At 44.4% G+C, this 12,335-nt stretch overlaps 2 protein-coding genes across 5 annotated transcripts in view; one reads left to right on the top strand and one right to left on the bottom strand.

Moving 5' to 3' along the window:
- ASPSCR1 (ASPSCR1 tether for SLC2A4, UBX domain containing) overlaps nucleotides 1-3,912 on the top strand; it is a 163,374-nt gene extending 159,462 nt beyond the window's left edge. Inside the window, exons 13-16 of the mRNA XM_044672377.1 lie at nucleotides 2,804-2,855; nucleotides 3,314-3,383; nucleotides 3,527-3,699; nucleotides 3,798-3,912. Coding sequence (XP_044528312.1) covers nucleotides 2,804-2,855; nucleotides 3,314-3,383; nucleotides 3,527-3,699; nucleotides 3,798-3,811 — 309 coding nt within the window. The 3' untranslated portion in view covers nucleotides 3,812-3,912. The remainder of the gene's footprint in view (nucleotides 1-2,803; nucleotides 2,856-3,313; nucleotides 3,384-3,526; nucleotides 3,700-3,797) is intronic.
- Nucleotides 3,913-5,335: 1,423 nt separating this feature from the next.
- The window catches only part of CENPX (centromere protein X), a 47,087-nt gene continuing 40,087 nt past the window's right edge, over nucleotides 5,336-12,335 (bottom strand). The window contains exons 2-6 of one of the 4 annotated variants that reach the window (XR_006506049.1): nucleotides 11,887-11,938; nucleotides 9,110-9,163; nucleotides 8,453-8,541; nucleotides 7,613-7,971; nucleotides 5,336-5,484 (exon numbers count right to left, since the gene is read on the bottom strand). Coding sequence is in view for 2 of the 4 variants with exons in the window: in XM_044671667.1 (XP_044527602.1) it covers nucleotides 7,609-7,668; nucleotides 8,453-8,541; nucleotides 9,110-9,163; nucleotides 11,887-11,938 (255 nt within the window). In the remaining 2 variants the exon portion in view is untranslated. Of the gene's footprint in view, nucleotides 5,485-7,091; nucleotides 7,972-8,452; nucleotides 8,542-9,109; nucleotides 9,164-11,886; nucleotides 11,939-12,335 lie in introns of those variants that run through there. The other 3 variants (XR_006506048.1, XM_044671668.1, XM_044671667.1) reach the window with 3 other exon arrangements.

The raw sequence follows: 12,335 nt of genomic DNA, 5'->3' as shown, positions 1-12,335 counted from the left end.
AGAATACTTAGGAGTACATATAAGAATCATTTAAAGCCCAGAACAGGACCTAAAGGACTACGTCTTCTATAGGTTCAGTACTCCCTTCCCTCACTAGAGAAACATACTACCCCTCCCTGCCCAAGTCTAGGCAACTCTGGGCAAAGCTAGCTCATCCTTAATAAAGATTTAGTTAGTGAAGGGCAGCTAGATGGTTCAGTGGGTAGAACACCATGTCTGGAGTCTGAAGGACTGGCCTCAGACACTTCCAAGCTGTGTGATTCTGGGCAAGTCACTTAACCCTGTTTGCCTAGTCCTTGCCCTTCTGTGTTAGAGTTGTTACTGGGACAGAAAGTAAGGATTTAAAAAAAATTTTAGTTAGCTCATGTAAAATTCTATGCTAGGAAATAGAAATAGGGAAGGACATGGTTCTTGCCCTCAGGATACTTTACGGTCTACTTGATCATGGCCATAAAGTGTCTGGGAAACTGCAGCATACTCTCCTTGGACATTCTATCATGCTTACCTCTCTCATGCTTAAAGAAGCCAATTGGTCCAATTGGCTTAAGACAGAGCTTTTCAAGAGGGGGACCCTTAGGAAACACTTCTCTCAGCTGGGGATGGCAATCTGCTATCTCTGTTTTGTAACCACTGAGGCTGTTGCTTATCAGAGAGGAAAACTCCTCTCACTTTGGGTATCCAAAGAGCAGCTCCACTGCCAACAGGAGGAGATTTTTACCCCCCACAGGTAAGTGCTTCTGTATTCCAGGCACAGCTTCTCTCTAAATTTGATGTTCATTAGGTGCTAGGCGTGATAGAAAGCATTAGATGCCAGCTATCTACCAAACAGGCTGAAGCCCAGATACAACAGCAACCTTTCAAATAAGAGACATCAGTAACACTATAGAAGGGATGTTCAAACCAAGTGCTTTGTGAAGTGTGAAAGCTATGTTAAAGGGCAATTATTGGCTGGGAGGCTTTATAGAAGTGCCATTTGAGCCATTCCAGGCATATAGAGAGAAGCACGAGTAAGGGAACGAAGAGAGATGAGACAGCATGTCAAATAATGTAATTTGGCCTGAATGGAATCTATATGAAGAGTCATGCTGTGATTTAAAGCTGGAAAGTTAAGGTGGTACCAGACTGTGGAGGCCTTTGAGTCTAGCCTAAGTACCTAAGTAGCTGACTAAGCTGACTAAGATTCCAACTGCTAGGACCAAAGCTGCATTTCTTTAGGGCCTGCCTATAATGGGCCTTGGGTAGTGGCAGCACTCCCTCTGTGGGCTTGGGAGTAGAAATCACAGCCTTCATTCAGCAGAGACAGCCAACTCTAGGGTGGAAAGGGGAAACCCGAGGCATGAAAGATATTAACCCTTTCCCTAGCCCTTTGCACCCTCTTTTCAAGACTGATGATCTATATTCATCAAGTCTAGTTTGGCAAGTGAGGAAGGGAACAGAATCTACTTTGTACCCATTATTCCCTCCGTGTCCTTGTGATATAACACTAAGGAAGCATTGTTTACATTAACCCATAGGTTAAATCCCAAAAGAAACAAGAGTCTTACTGTAGAGCATAGCTTTCTACTTGTAGAATGCAAAATGCTATATTTGGCCATTCACCCATGATTCTTCCATTACCCTAGAGCCAGTTGCCAAACTTCAGTGTGACAATGTTCCAGAGGAAGAACAAAGTGCCCACAGGGATTGGAGAAAGAGGGCTCCACTCAGGGGCCATCCCTTATTCAATTTGCCCAGGGATGCCTTGGATGGGCCCTGGAAATTCATTGACTGGAATAAAAGAATCTAGAGGGACTTCAGTCCTGATCCTGTACTCTCCACAAATCATTCAAAAAGAACTGAATACCTACTAATAAGTGGCAGAGGCCCAAGTCCCAAGGTGTTGGGGGAGCATGGAAGGAAATATCCTAAGGAGAACATGAGGCAGTAGGAGGGGGATTGAGGAAGTAGCTAAGCCCTCTTTCAGCTGTAGCCCCTTCTTAGGTTTGGTGGCTATCCATGGGAATCTGTCACTTGCAATTTGTTCCTTGTCAGTGGCAGATCATCTCAGCACTCCCAGCACTTGGTGAAGTTTCCTTTTCCTACCCTCCTCCTACCTCCCTTCTAAGTTCTCCCCCTTTCTCCTCCCCTCCTCCTGCCTTTGCTCCTAGCTCTGTCTCTCTGTCTCCTGGACTCACTCATAGACTCTGCCATGAATTTTCTCTGACCCCTTAGGGCCATTCCCACATGCAGCTTTGATGTATGTGCCCAGAGCATGATTGACGGGGAAGTTTTAGAGGTGGCAGCAGGGAAATGAAGAGCTAAAGGCTGGGCTTTGAACTAAAGGACTTTGAGCTAGGAGATGCTGTGCTTAGTTATCTCTCTCTTCAGAATATTAATTATTCACCTCAGTAATTGGGCAGGAGGAAGAGGTTATTAAAAAATTCCAACACTCCCTATAAGGACCTTACTTTCCAGCTTACATCTGGCAAGAAAAGAACATTCTTGAAGACCATGTGCTGGGGGATGGGTACTAGGGAGGTTCATCCCTTACAGTGCTGAAGCTGAAATAGTAAGCAGAGGTAGAGAGGAGGCAGCCTCAGCACAGAAAACAAATACTGAGGAACACCACAGATTTAGAGCAAGGGGGTGGGGGTTGTCAGTTACACTAGCTGTTTGAGTAGAGTACATTTTCTTCACTCCCACCCAACTCCTGGCCATTTATTTTCCTGATACAAACCCCATGGCATTCCATAGGAAAACCATGGCTTCCCACATCCCCCACCCTCATCCTTGCCTGGTCTGACTCCTCTGCCCCTCTCTGCAGGCTAACCTCTTTCCTGCTGCCCTTGTTCACTTTGGATCTGAAGAACCAGCAGGTGAGTGAGAAGCCCTCAGTTCTGCTGTGCTAACAGACAAAAGAATTCCAGGAACTTTGACCCCACCCCCACCCCAATTTCACCCCAGAACCATTCAGAAATCCCTAGCAAAGACCTTTGAGTGGGGAGGAACAAAATTTCTTGAAGAAAAGGAAATAGATATTTTCAGGGGCTTACACTAGGTGGGTTTAGCACATATTGGCAGGACCTGAGAGCTACTGTGCACCCTTCATTTAGGTCATAGGAGACAGGCAGACCCCACGGCTCCAGCATGTCCCACCTTCCTGGGGTTGTTTCCCCATGGTGCAGGGAATAGGACATCACCATTGATCACACTGTCCTTAAGGACAGCCAGGGGAGCCATGGGAGAAAGTTGTCTGGAGCTAAAGGCTGGGGACAGCTCTGGGTCTCACTCTTCCTTCAGTCCACCTGAGGGTGGGACTCGGGGTTTTGCACAGATCTCTACCTGGAGCCCCAGCTGCTGGAGAACACCATCTCTCCGTCTTCTGCTGATGTGCTGGTGGCCAGGTGAGTCATGGGAATTGGAGAGGGAGGTGAGGGTTCAGAAGCAGGTCCTATTTGAGGGGGAGGGGAACACTGACTCTTGTTAAAAGTCAGACCCTTGACCTTAAGGCCTTCCCTTTACCCTTTGTATTTGGTTGCCTGCTCAGGTGTATGTCTAGGACCTCACCAATGCCATCTCTTTTGCCAACCCTCGAATCTGAGCTTCCTGAACTTGAAGAATCAGCTGAAGTGGCAGTAGGACCCTCAGAACCAGTTGCAGCAACTGCTCAGCCTGTGAGGAGGAATCTAGGCAAAGTGCCCAAGTGGCTGAAACTACCAGGTACCTATGGTGGGAGTCGGCTCTCCAGAGAAGGGAGGGGGAAAGAAATGAGGGCTCAGGGTTACCACTAACTCCCTGCTCCTTTGTTTCTGTTATAGCTGGAAAGAGGTGAGAGCCTATCACAAAAGGAGGGCGCTCCTCCTCTACCCCTGCTACTCCTACCCACCCCCCACCTGCGGTGGGAATAAAGAATTGGTGTGCTCCTCCTGATAATCCCAGTGTCTTCATTTCTTACTGTCAGTGATGGGATTAGAGTGGGGCCCACAATATCTGGTGAACAGGAGGAGCCCCCATGTCTCTTAGGATTCCAGTTTCCTGCACCAATCAATAAAAATTAATTCCAAAGGATAGGGTTTTACAATTCCATGTGAAATTCCATTTGAACCTAGGTTTACATCTCCAGCTCAAATACTGTGTGACCTTTCTAAGCCTTTTTCCTCATCTGTAAAATAGGGGTAATGGGAGAGGCCTCAAAGCTAGAGAATTGAACTCCTGACCTAAGAAGTATATGACATCCCAGGCAAGTCACTTCCCCTTTCAGAGCCCTGTAATGCTCTAGGACTATAAACTTCAGAGATGGTGCTGACCTGCCATGGCAGAGGTTACTTCTTCACCCACCTGAAAGGCTCCTACACACCAGTGAAATCCCAGGACCAGCACCTATTCCTCTCCTAATTGCAAAGATGTTTTGCAAACTTTGGGCAAGTCACAGCTTCAGCAGGTCAACTATAAAGTGAACAGAGGTTGGATCAGATGGCCTCCTGTGTCCCAACCCTCCCCGTATTTGTGATTGTATGACTTTGTCCCCTTCTTGGTACAAGAGCCGATTCCCTTTCACTATCCCATTTGTTAGCTCTCTGATCTGGTAGGGTGAGGAAATCACAGAGATGAAGAAAGTGAATTCACCAACTAAACTCTTATATTTGGGAATATAGCCTATCACAGGAGCCCTGCTCTCATTTACGAAACACAGGTATCCTTAATGATATAGCCAAGATGGGCTTTACCCTCTAGCCCTGGATTTTCTTTCAGCCTTTTTACATAATTGACATCATTACTTTCCTGCTAAAGAGAACAAAGCTTCAGTGAAAAGAACCTTTCATGTGATCATCCATTTCTGCTGCCTAAGCTGGAGAAGCCCAGAGTCTGGCTACCCCTCATAGCCTGGCACAGAAAGGCTGACCATGACAGGGTTCAGAAGTCTGAAAAGAAAATGGAGCAGTGGTCACCTTTTCACTCCTTAGGATCTCCCTAATAGGTCCCTGTCCAAGACCTTTGTAACTGTCCCATCTAAGACCCAGCTGTGGGTGTGCCCCGTACCACTTGGGCAAGCAGTACCCAGGCCAGACAGGGATTTCCAGTAGCTACTCCCATTTCTGCTCATTGGGCTGGACACACCCACACCTCTCCCCAGAGGAATAAAGCACAGTGGAGCTTTGTACCATCTGAATGAACTTCAAAGTGGCTAAAAGGGGCGCCCAGGGTTCCTGGCACTTGTCATTGTCTCCCCATACCAGCCAGCATTTCCCTTCAGGTCTAATTACTTCCACATGCTCCCAAGTGCTTTGAAGCACAGAACCTTAGTGAGGGAAGGAAAGGAATAAGAGAAAGGTGGAAAGATGGGGTGTATTGGGTCAAGGGTTGGAGAAAGTAGGGTAAAAGAGGGAATAAAAGGCTCCCATTGGAGTTGGATTTTTTTTAATAGTATTCACAACAGGCCTTGTGTCTCCCACCACCTCTGGACAGTCGAGCAATCCTAGAACATCATCAGCAACAGCTCCCACACTGGAAAAACAATGGTAGACATTAAAGGGAATTGAAAAAGCCACTTTAAAAACAAAAGCTCACTGCCTACCAAGGGCTCAGACCAACAAAACTAGAGTCAAAGGTTTGTTCTGTTTAAAATTACAACTGGTTCCAGCAGGGTGGGAGTGCAGCTCTGCACCTTCGGCCACCTGATTGCATGCAATTAAGTGTCTGAAGCAATGCTGTATTCTCTGGAAGCTGCTTGCGACTAGTTTTTAGCCTCCTGGCTTCTATGGAGTATGGTTAACTTATTGCTCTCTTTGGTTATGTTTGGAGCTGGGGAGAAGGCTCTTATGTCTTCAGCCATAATCCCCATCATTCTTTCCTACTGGGGGTTGAGGAATGATGGCCAAAGAGCCTCAGACTGGATTCAGGAGACCCAAGTTCAGTTCCAGCACTGTTTCTGGGCTGCATTTTCTTCTTCTGCTAAATGGTAATATTATTTGCACTGCTCATCTCGCAGTGCTGCTGTGTGGAAAGTGCTTTGTAAACCTTAAAAATGTTCAATGTGAACTCCCTTTGCCACTTCCTTCATTCTAAGGCCCGTAGCAAGAAAAGGCCTTTGTGGACTTGGTTCTATAGGATGGATCCTGGAAATCAGCAGGCAGGTCAAGAAAGAGCATTCCCTTGGCCAGTCCCTTTTATGTTTTGGGTCAGGTGGCTTTAAGGCACAAATGGGAGAGAGGGTGCAAAAATCACTCAGACTGAAGTTACTTTGCTAAACCTGTCTAATCAAAGATTATTTCCTCCTGGTAACAGAATAAGGCAGCTCTCTCTTCCTCCAAGGCTCTGTAAGAGCAGAAGAGGCAAAGAAAGATGGAATAAGGCATCCATTGTTATTAAGCACTAGATGGTACTGCAAAGTGAGTATTGCCTGGAACCCAGGAAATACTTTTAAGGGAGCCTTTGAGTCAATCACCGGTCCACAGCAGACCATCCCCCTTGAATGTGGTCCTGGCAGGATCTGGGTACCATGGTGAAGATGCTGCTTGTGTGTATGCCCTTGGGAAGCTGATCACTTCAGTCAAAATGAGGGAGCCCTAGGTGATGAATCCCTTCATTCCTCCTCCTGTGCCTGTATGGCCTAATGCCACGTGCAAAGAAATTAGCAGGACAAGTGGACTTGGGTGTCTGGTCACCTCTGGAGTGTCCACCCCCTCTGCCAACTGCACCAACAAGATCCCCACCCAGCCTCCCTACTCAGAGCCACTGTTCTTGTAGGCAGTTCCCAAGGGCCTGACGCCAGCCCACACAAACACTACTTTATCCTGCCCGATGGCAGGCAGCTTCTGGAGCAGCGGCTGCAGTGAGAGTAACGTTTTCCAGGCAAGTCAGGCTCTGGGCTGTGGCTCATGCCCACATGTGTAAGGTTTCCTATTTCACAGCTTCTCTCAGCTGCCGGCGGGGAGCTGGCTTGTGAGGGCTGGGGCATTCACACACATGCTGTTTGTTATTCTGTCCTTTTTAAGAGTTTTGCTTTCGTCCTAAAAAGATGGAGGGGAAAGGGGGGGGGGGGTGGAGCTGAATAAGGCTTTGAAGCAACTTGACTTTGGGTGATTAATGGCATCAAGAAGGCTGAGCCAGGCAAGGAGACAGTTTTGATTTATTGATTTTGCTTTGTAAGAGCAAATTTATAGCTCAGGGAAGCAGCTTCTGAGGGGAATATCAAATGGTTAAAAGGTTACAAACTAGCTTTGATGTCAGACAGCAGCAAAAATGTTGGGAGGAAAGCACCAGGCTCTGTTTGTGTATAAACTAAAGATCAGGTACCTGGCTCTGAGCTTGGTGCTGGATGGAGTGCTTGGGGAGCTCCTCTTGGGGCCAGAGCTGAGGGGAAGGGAGGGAATCTCTGTTGAGGCTAAAGCTGGTGGCGCAGAAGATGAGGCAGGGGTGTGGTAACTCCTCAGCCCCATGTACATATATAGCCTTTGTTTTCCAGGGAGCTAAGAATGAATGGCAGCACCAGTACCTTGATCTATAACTGAGGTAGCCCCTGGGGCAGGAAATGCTGGAACTAGAGCACCTTACTTTATTCCAGTGTGACCTGGCTTGCCCCTTCTTAGCTCTTCCCTTGATCCCAGTACCTATCCTTTTCCTCCTCCCTCACCTCCCACCTTGTGCTTTTCCAGGAAGACACCACACAGGCTTCCTTATTTTCCAGCCCTGGCAGAGGAGAAAGAAAGGGATCCTCATCCTTATGCTAAGTGGCTGTGGTAGAACACTCTCGGCAGACAGTGGCTAGGGATCTTCTGTTTGGTTTGGTTCAGTTGTGTCAGGAAGTAAACACAATCTGGCCTTTTTGAATTCCTTGCTGAAATAAGACACTCCCAGAAATGTTAAGATGAGGTTGGTTCCTGTACTGAAACAGTTTAGAGGCAGGTAGATGACTTGAAAAGACCCAGGTGGCTCAGCTTGACACAGCAACCTTCATCTCTTCCAGTGCTGCCGCTTCTAAAAATCTAGAAGCTAAAGAGAGAAGATGAGGCTTGGTATCTTCAAGTTACTAACATACAGAATGTTAAACAAATTATAAACAATGACCATCCTCACCATCCTCTTTCTAGCTAGGATTATAGTTACTAAGACTCAGGGTCAAATCCTGACTCCATTGTGTTGCCCAGGGAAAACCCTTTCATTTAAACCAGTTTCCTCACATACAAAATAGGTTAGACTAGATCAGTGATTCCCAAAGTGGGTAGGTGCTGCTGCGATTTGGGGGGGGGGGGGTGGAGAGTGGTGATGGCCACAGGTGCATTTGGAGGGCAGTGATATTATGTGACAGTGGGCATTAAGTAATATTTTTTCTGGAAAGGGGGCGGTAGGCCAAAAAAGTTTGGGAACCACTGGACTAGATAATCACTCAGTACTATGATTTGATGTACCCTATTTCTATTCCTTTTCACCACTCCATCCCACAAGCTGAGAAGTGAGGCCAAAGACTCCATACCAGTTGGGGCAACACCTTCTCAAATTGTTCAATGTCAACTCTGTCTTGGTCTTCGGCCTGGGCCTGTCTTATTGCTCGAACTGCAGCTTCTGTTCCATGAATACGAGGAGAAAAGTGAAAGTGAAGTTTGAACAGGTCCGAGTAGAAGATCCCAGGTTTAGATGCAGTTTATCAAAACTTCACCATGAGAGAAGTCTAAAGCCCCCTGCTCACTTTGCTGCTTTGAGCTCTGAGCTCAAGGCTGATCTACTCTCCAGTTCTCCTTGTGAACTGTCCTGAACTCTATGACAGAGGCTTACTATGAGTACAAATATAAGCTGCTTAAGGGCAGGAAAGAGTCTGTTTGTCATTTTGTTTTTGTATTTCCAGTAACTAGGCACAGCCTGCATTTAATGGTATTCAGAAAATGCATACTGGATTGACTAGAGCTGTCATTAACCCAACTCTTGGACCTCAAGATTTAAGAAATAAATTAAAATGCAGAAAGGCATATTCCAGGGGAGAGATTGAGAGCCTATAGAAATTGGGAGAAATCCAATGTAGCTCTAGCACATATAGAATCATAAAGATTTTAGGATTAAGTCTTAGTCCCCATGTGAAGGAACTATCAGTGGGAGTTTGAAAAAAGGAGAGAGAGAGCCAGAGCTCTCAAATCACCTTGGACAAAGATCTTCAGCATCTCCACCATGAGCTGTAGAGCATCTGGACTGACTGGAAAGGAGACAAAATAAAATTACTCACATACCAGGGGCTCATTTCCATCCCTGAATACCCTCAGTCCAACCTATTCTGGACTGTAATGTCTGTCCTTGTCTCTTTCATGAATTAGCAGCAGCTTTAAGCCCTGTCTGCCCTCTCACTTGGATAATCAGTGCCCTGCCACCTCCTCTTCATCAGATTAACTTGATTTTTATCTCTCTGCATCCTAGTGGAGCTGAGCTCATACCTACATGTCACACTACTTGGGGGATGGATCACATGGCAGGCTGACTTTTTTATTTACTTAATTGACTTAGAATATTTTTCCATGGTTACATGATTCATGTTCTTTCCCTTCCCTCCTCTCTACTCCCTCCAGTAGCCAACGAGCAGTTCCACTGGGTTCTACGTGTCATTGAACAAGACCTATTTCCATATTATTAATATTTACACTAGAGTGATCGTTTAGAGTCTACATCCCCAATCATATCTCCATTGAACCATGTGATCAAGCAAATGGTTTTCTTCAGTGTTTCTGCTCCCACAAATCTTTCTCTGAATTTGGATAGTGTTCTTTCTCATAAATCTCTCAGAATTGTCCTGGATCACTGCATTGCTGCTAGTAGAGAAGTCCATTACATTTGATTGTGCCACAGTGTATCTGTCTCTGTGTACAATATTCTCCTGGTTCTGCTCCTTTCACTTTGCATCAATTCCTGGAAGTCATTCCAATTCACATGGAATTACTCCAGTTCAGTATTCCTTTCAACACAATAGTATTCCATCACCAACAGATACCACAATTTGTTCAGCCACTCCCCAATCGATAGACACATCCTCATTTTCCAATTTTTTGCCACCACAAAGAGAAAGACTATAAATATTTTTGTACAATCCTTTTTCCTTATTATCTCTTTGGGATAAACCCAGCAGTGGTATGGCTGGATATGGTCTTTTATTAAAGTCCTTTGGGTATAGTTCCAAATTGCCTTCTAGAAAGGTTGAATCAATTCACAACTCCACCAACAATGTCCACACTCCACCAATTTTGTCACATTCCCCTCCAACCTTTATTACTTTCCTTTGCTGTCATATTAGCCAATCTGCTAGGTGTGAGGTGGTACCTCAGAGTTGTTTTGATTTGCATTTCTCTAATTATAAGAAATTTAGAACACTTTTCATGTGCTTATTGATAATTCTGATTTCTTTATCTGCAAATTGCCTATTCATGTCCCTTGCCCATTTATCAATTGGGGAATGACTTGATTTTTTGTACAACTGATTTAGCTCCTTATAAATTTAAGTAATTAGACCTTTGTCAGAGGTTTTTGTTATAAAGATTTTCCCCCCCCTAAAATAGTTGCTTCCCTTCTAATTTTGGTTGCATTGGTTTTGTTTGTACAAAAACTTCTTAATTTAATGTAATCAAAATGATTCATTTTACATTTTGTAATATTCTCTATCTCTTGCTTGGTTTTAAAATCTTTCATTTTCCATAGATCTGACAGGTATACTATTCTATGTTCACCTAGTTTACTTATAGTTTCCTTCTTTATATTTAAGTCATTCACCCATTCTGAATTTATCTTGGTATAGTGTGAGATGTTGACCAAAATCTAATCTTTCTCATACTGTTTTCCAATTTTCCCAGCAGTTTTTGTCAAATAGTGGGGTTTTGTCCCCAAAGCTGGGATCTTTGGGTTTATCCTACACTATCTTGCTGAGGTAATTTACCCCAAGTCTATTCTACTGATCCTCCCTTCTGTCTCTTAGCCAGTACCATATTGGGTTTTTTTGTTTTTTTTTAAACCCTTACCTTCTGTCTTGGGGTCAATACTGGGTATTGGCTCCAAGGCAGAAGAGTGGTAAGGGTAGGCAATGGGGGTCAAGTGACTTGCCCAGGGTCACACAGTTGGGAAGTGTCTGAGGCCAGATTTGAACCTGGGACCTCCCGTCTCTAGGCCTGGTTCTCAATCTACTGAGCTACCCGGCTGCACCCCCCCCCCCATACTGTTTTGATGACCACTACTTTATAGTACAGTTTAAGATCTTGTACTGCTAGGCCTCCATCCTTCACACTTTTTTTCCATTATTTCCCTTGGTATTCTTGATCTTTTGTTCTTACAAATGAACTTTATTATAATTTTTTCTAATTCAATAAAAAAGTTTCTTGGTAGTTTTGATAGGTATAGCACTAAATAAGTAAATTAATTTGGGTAGTTTCCAGGCTTTTCTTAAATTATCCTTCATATCATTTTTTATGCTGACTTCTTAAACTTCTAAGTGTCACTGACTGACCACACAGGGATGATCCTGATGCTAAAACCTGACTACTGAGTGGAAAATTATCTTTGACTTTTATGAACTTATACAGACAAGTAAGCAAAACCAAAAGAAGAGTCTCCACAATGACCACAATGCTCAATGGGAAATATCACTAAAAGACACCTGATCTTGAGTTCTGATTTGAACTCTGATCAGTGCAATGACCCATCATAAATTCAGAGACAGTAAAACATCTCTTCTCAGGAGAGAGGTTTCTAGGTATAGAATGAGACCTGTGTTGTGGGATGGCTTATACGTTAGCTTGCTCCAGCCTAATTGTGCTTCTGAATTACAAGGGAGGGTTCTGTTGGGAGAAATGGAGAGGAGGTCCCCCGTGGTTTAAAGAAAAAAAATTTTTTTTTTTTAATTAGAGCTCTTAAACAAAAAAACTTTTTAAGAAAAGGAATTACCTTTGCATTTGTCATCCTTAAAGTGGAAGTACAGCAACTTGCTTACCAACTCCTAAAGGAAGAGAATAAGAGTAGCCATAAAAGTTAATCAAGATTGCTCTCCTTTTTTCCCCATCTTAGATAGAGAGGGGCCCATCTACAATACTACAACTCTACTACAAAACACAACCACATGAGAAGCTTTAAATACACTTATCTACTTAAATAAATACACTCCACTTAAGAAATATTATTATCTACCCTGAAGACCTCTTAAATCCTTTTCTAAGGAGGAGGATGGTAGTAGTAGTGGTGGGAAGACTTGTAGAAGGAAAATGATTTCAGTTCCAAGTGTCAGCTGGGAGGATGAAGATATACCAGTGATAGAAGACTGAACCTGATTTAAGAGGCAGTAAGGTGAAAGAAGGTGACTAAATTTGGAAGAATGAAAAGGCAAAATAGCAGCCCTA

Source organism: Gracilinanus agilis, chromosome 4 (assembly GCF_016433145.1).
Source record: "Gracilinanus agilis isolate LMUSP501 chromosome 4, AgileGrace, whole genome shotgun sequence".
Taxonomy (NCBI): Eukaryota; Metazoa; Chordata; class Mammalia; order Didelphimorphia; family Didelphidae; genus Gracilinanus; species Gracilinanus agilis.
This window is presented reverse-complemented; position numbering and strand designations above follow the sequence as displayed.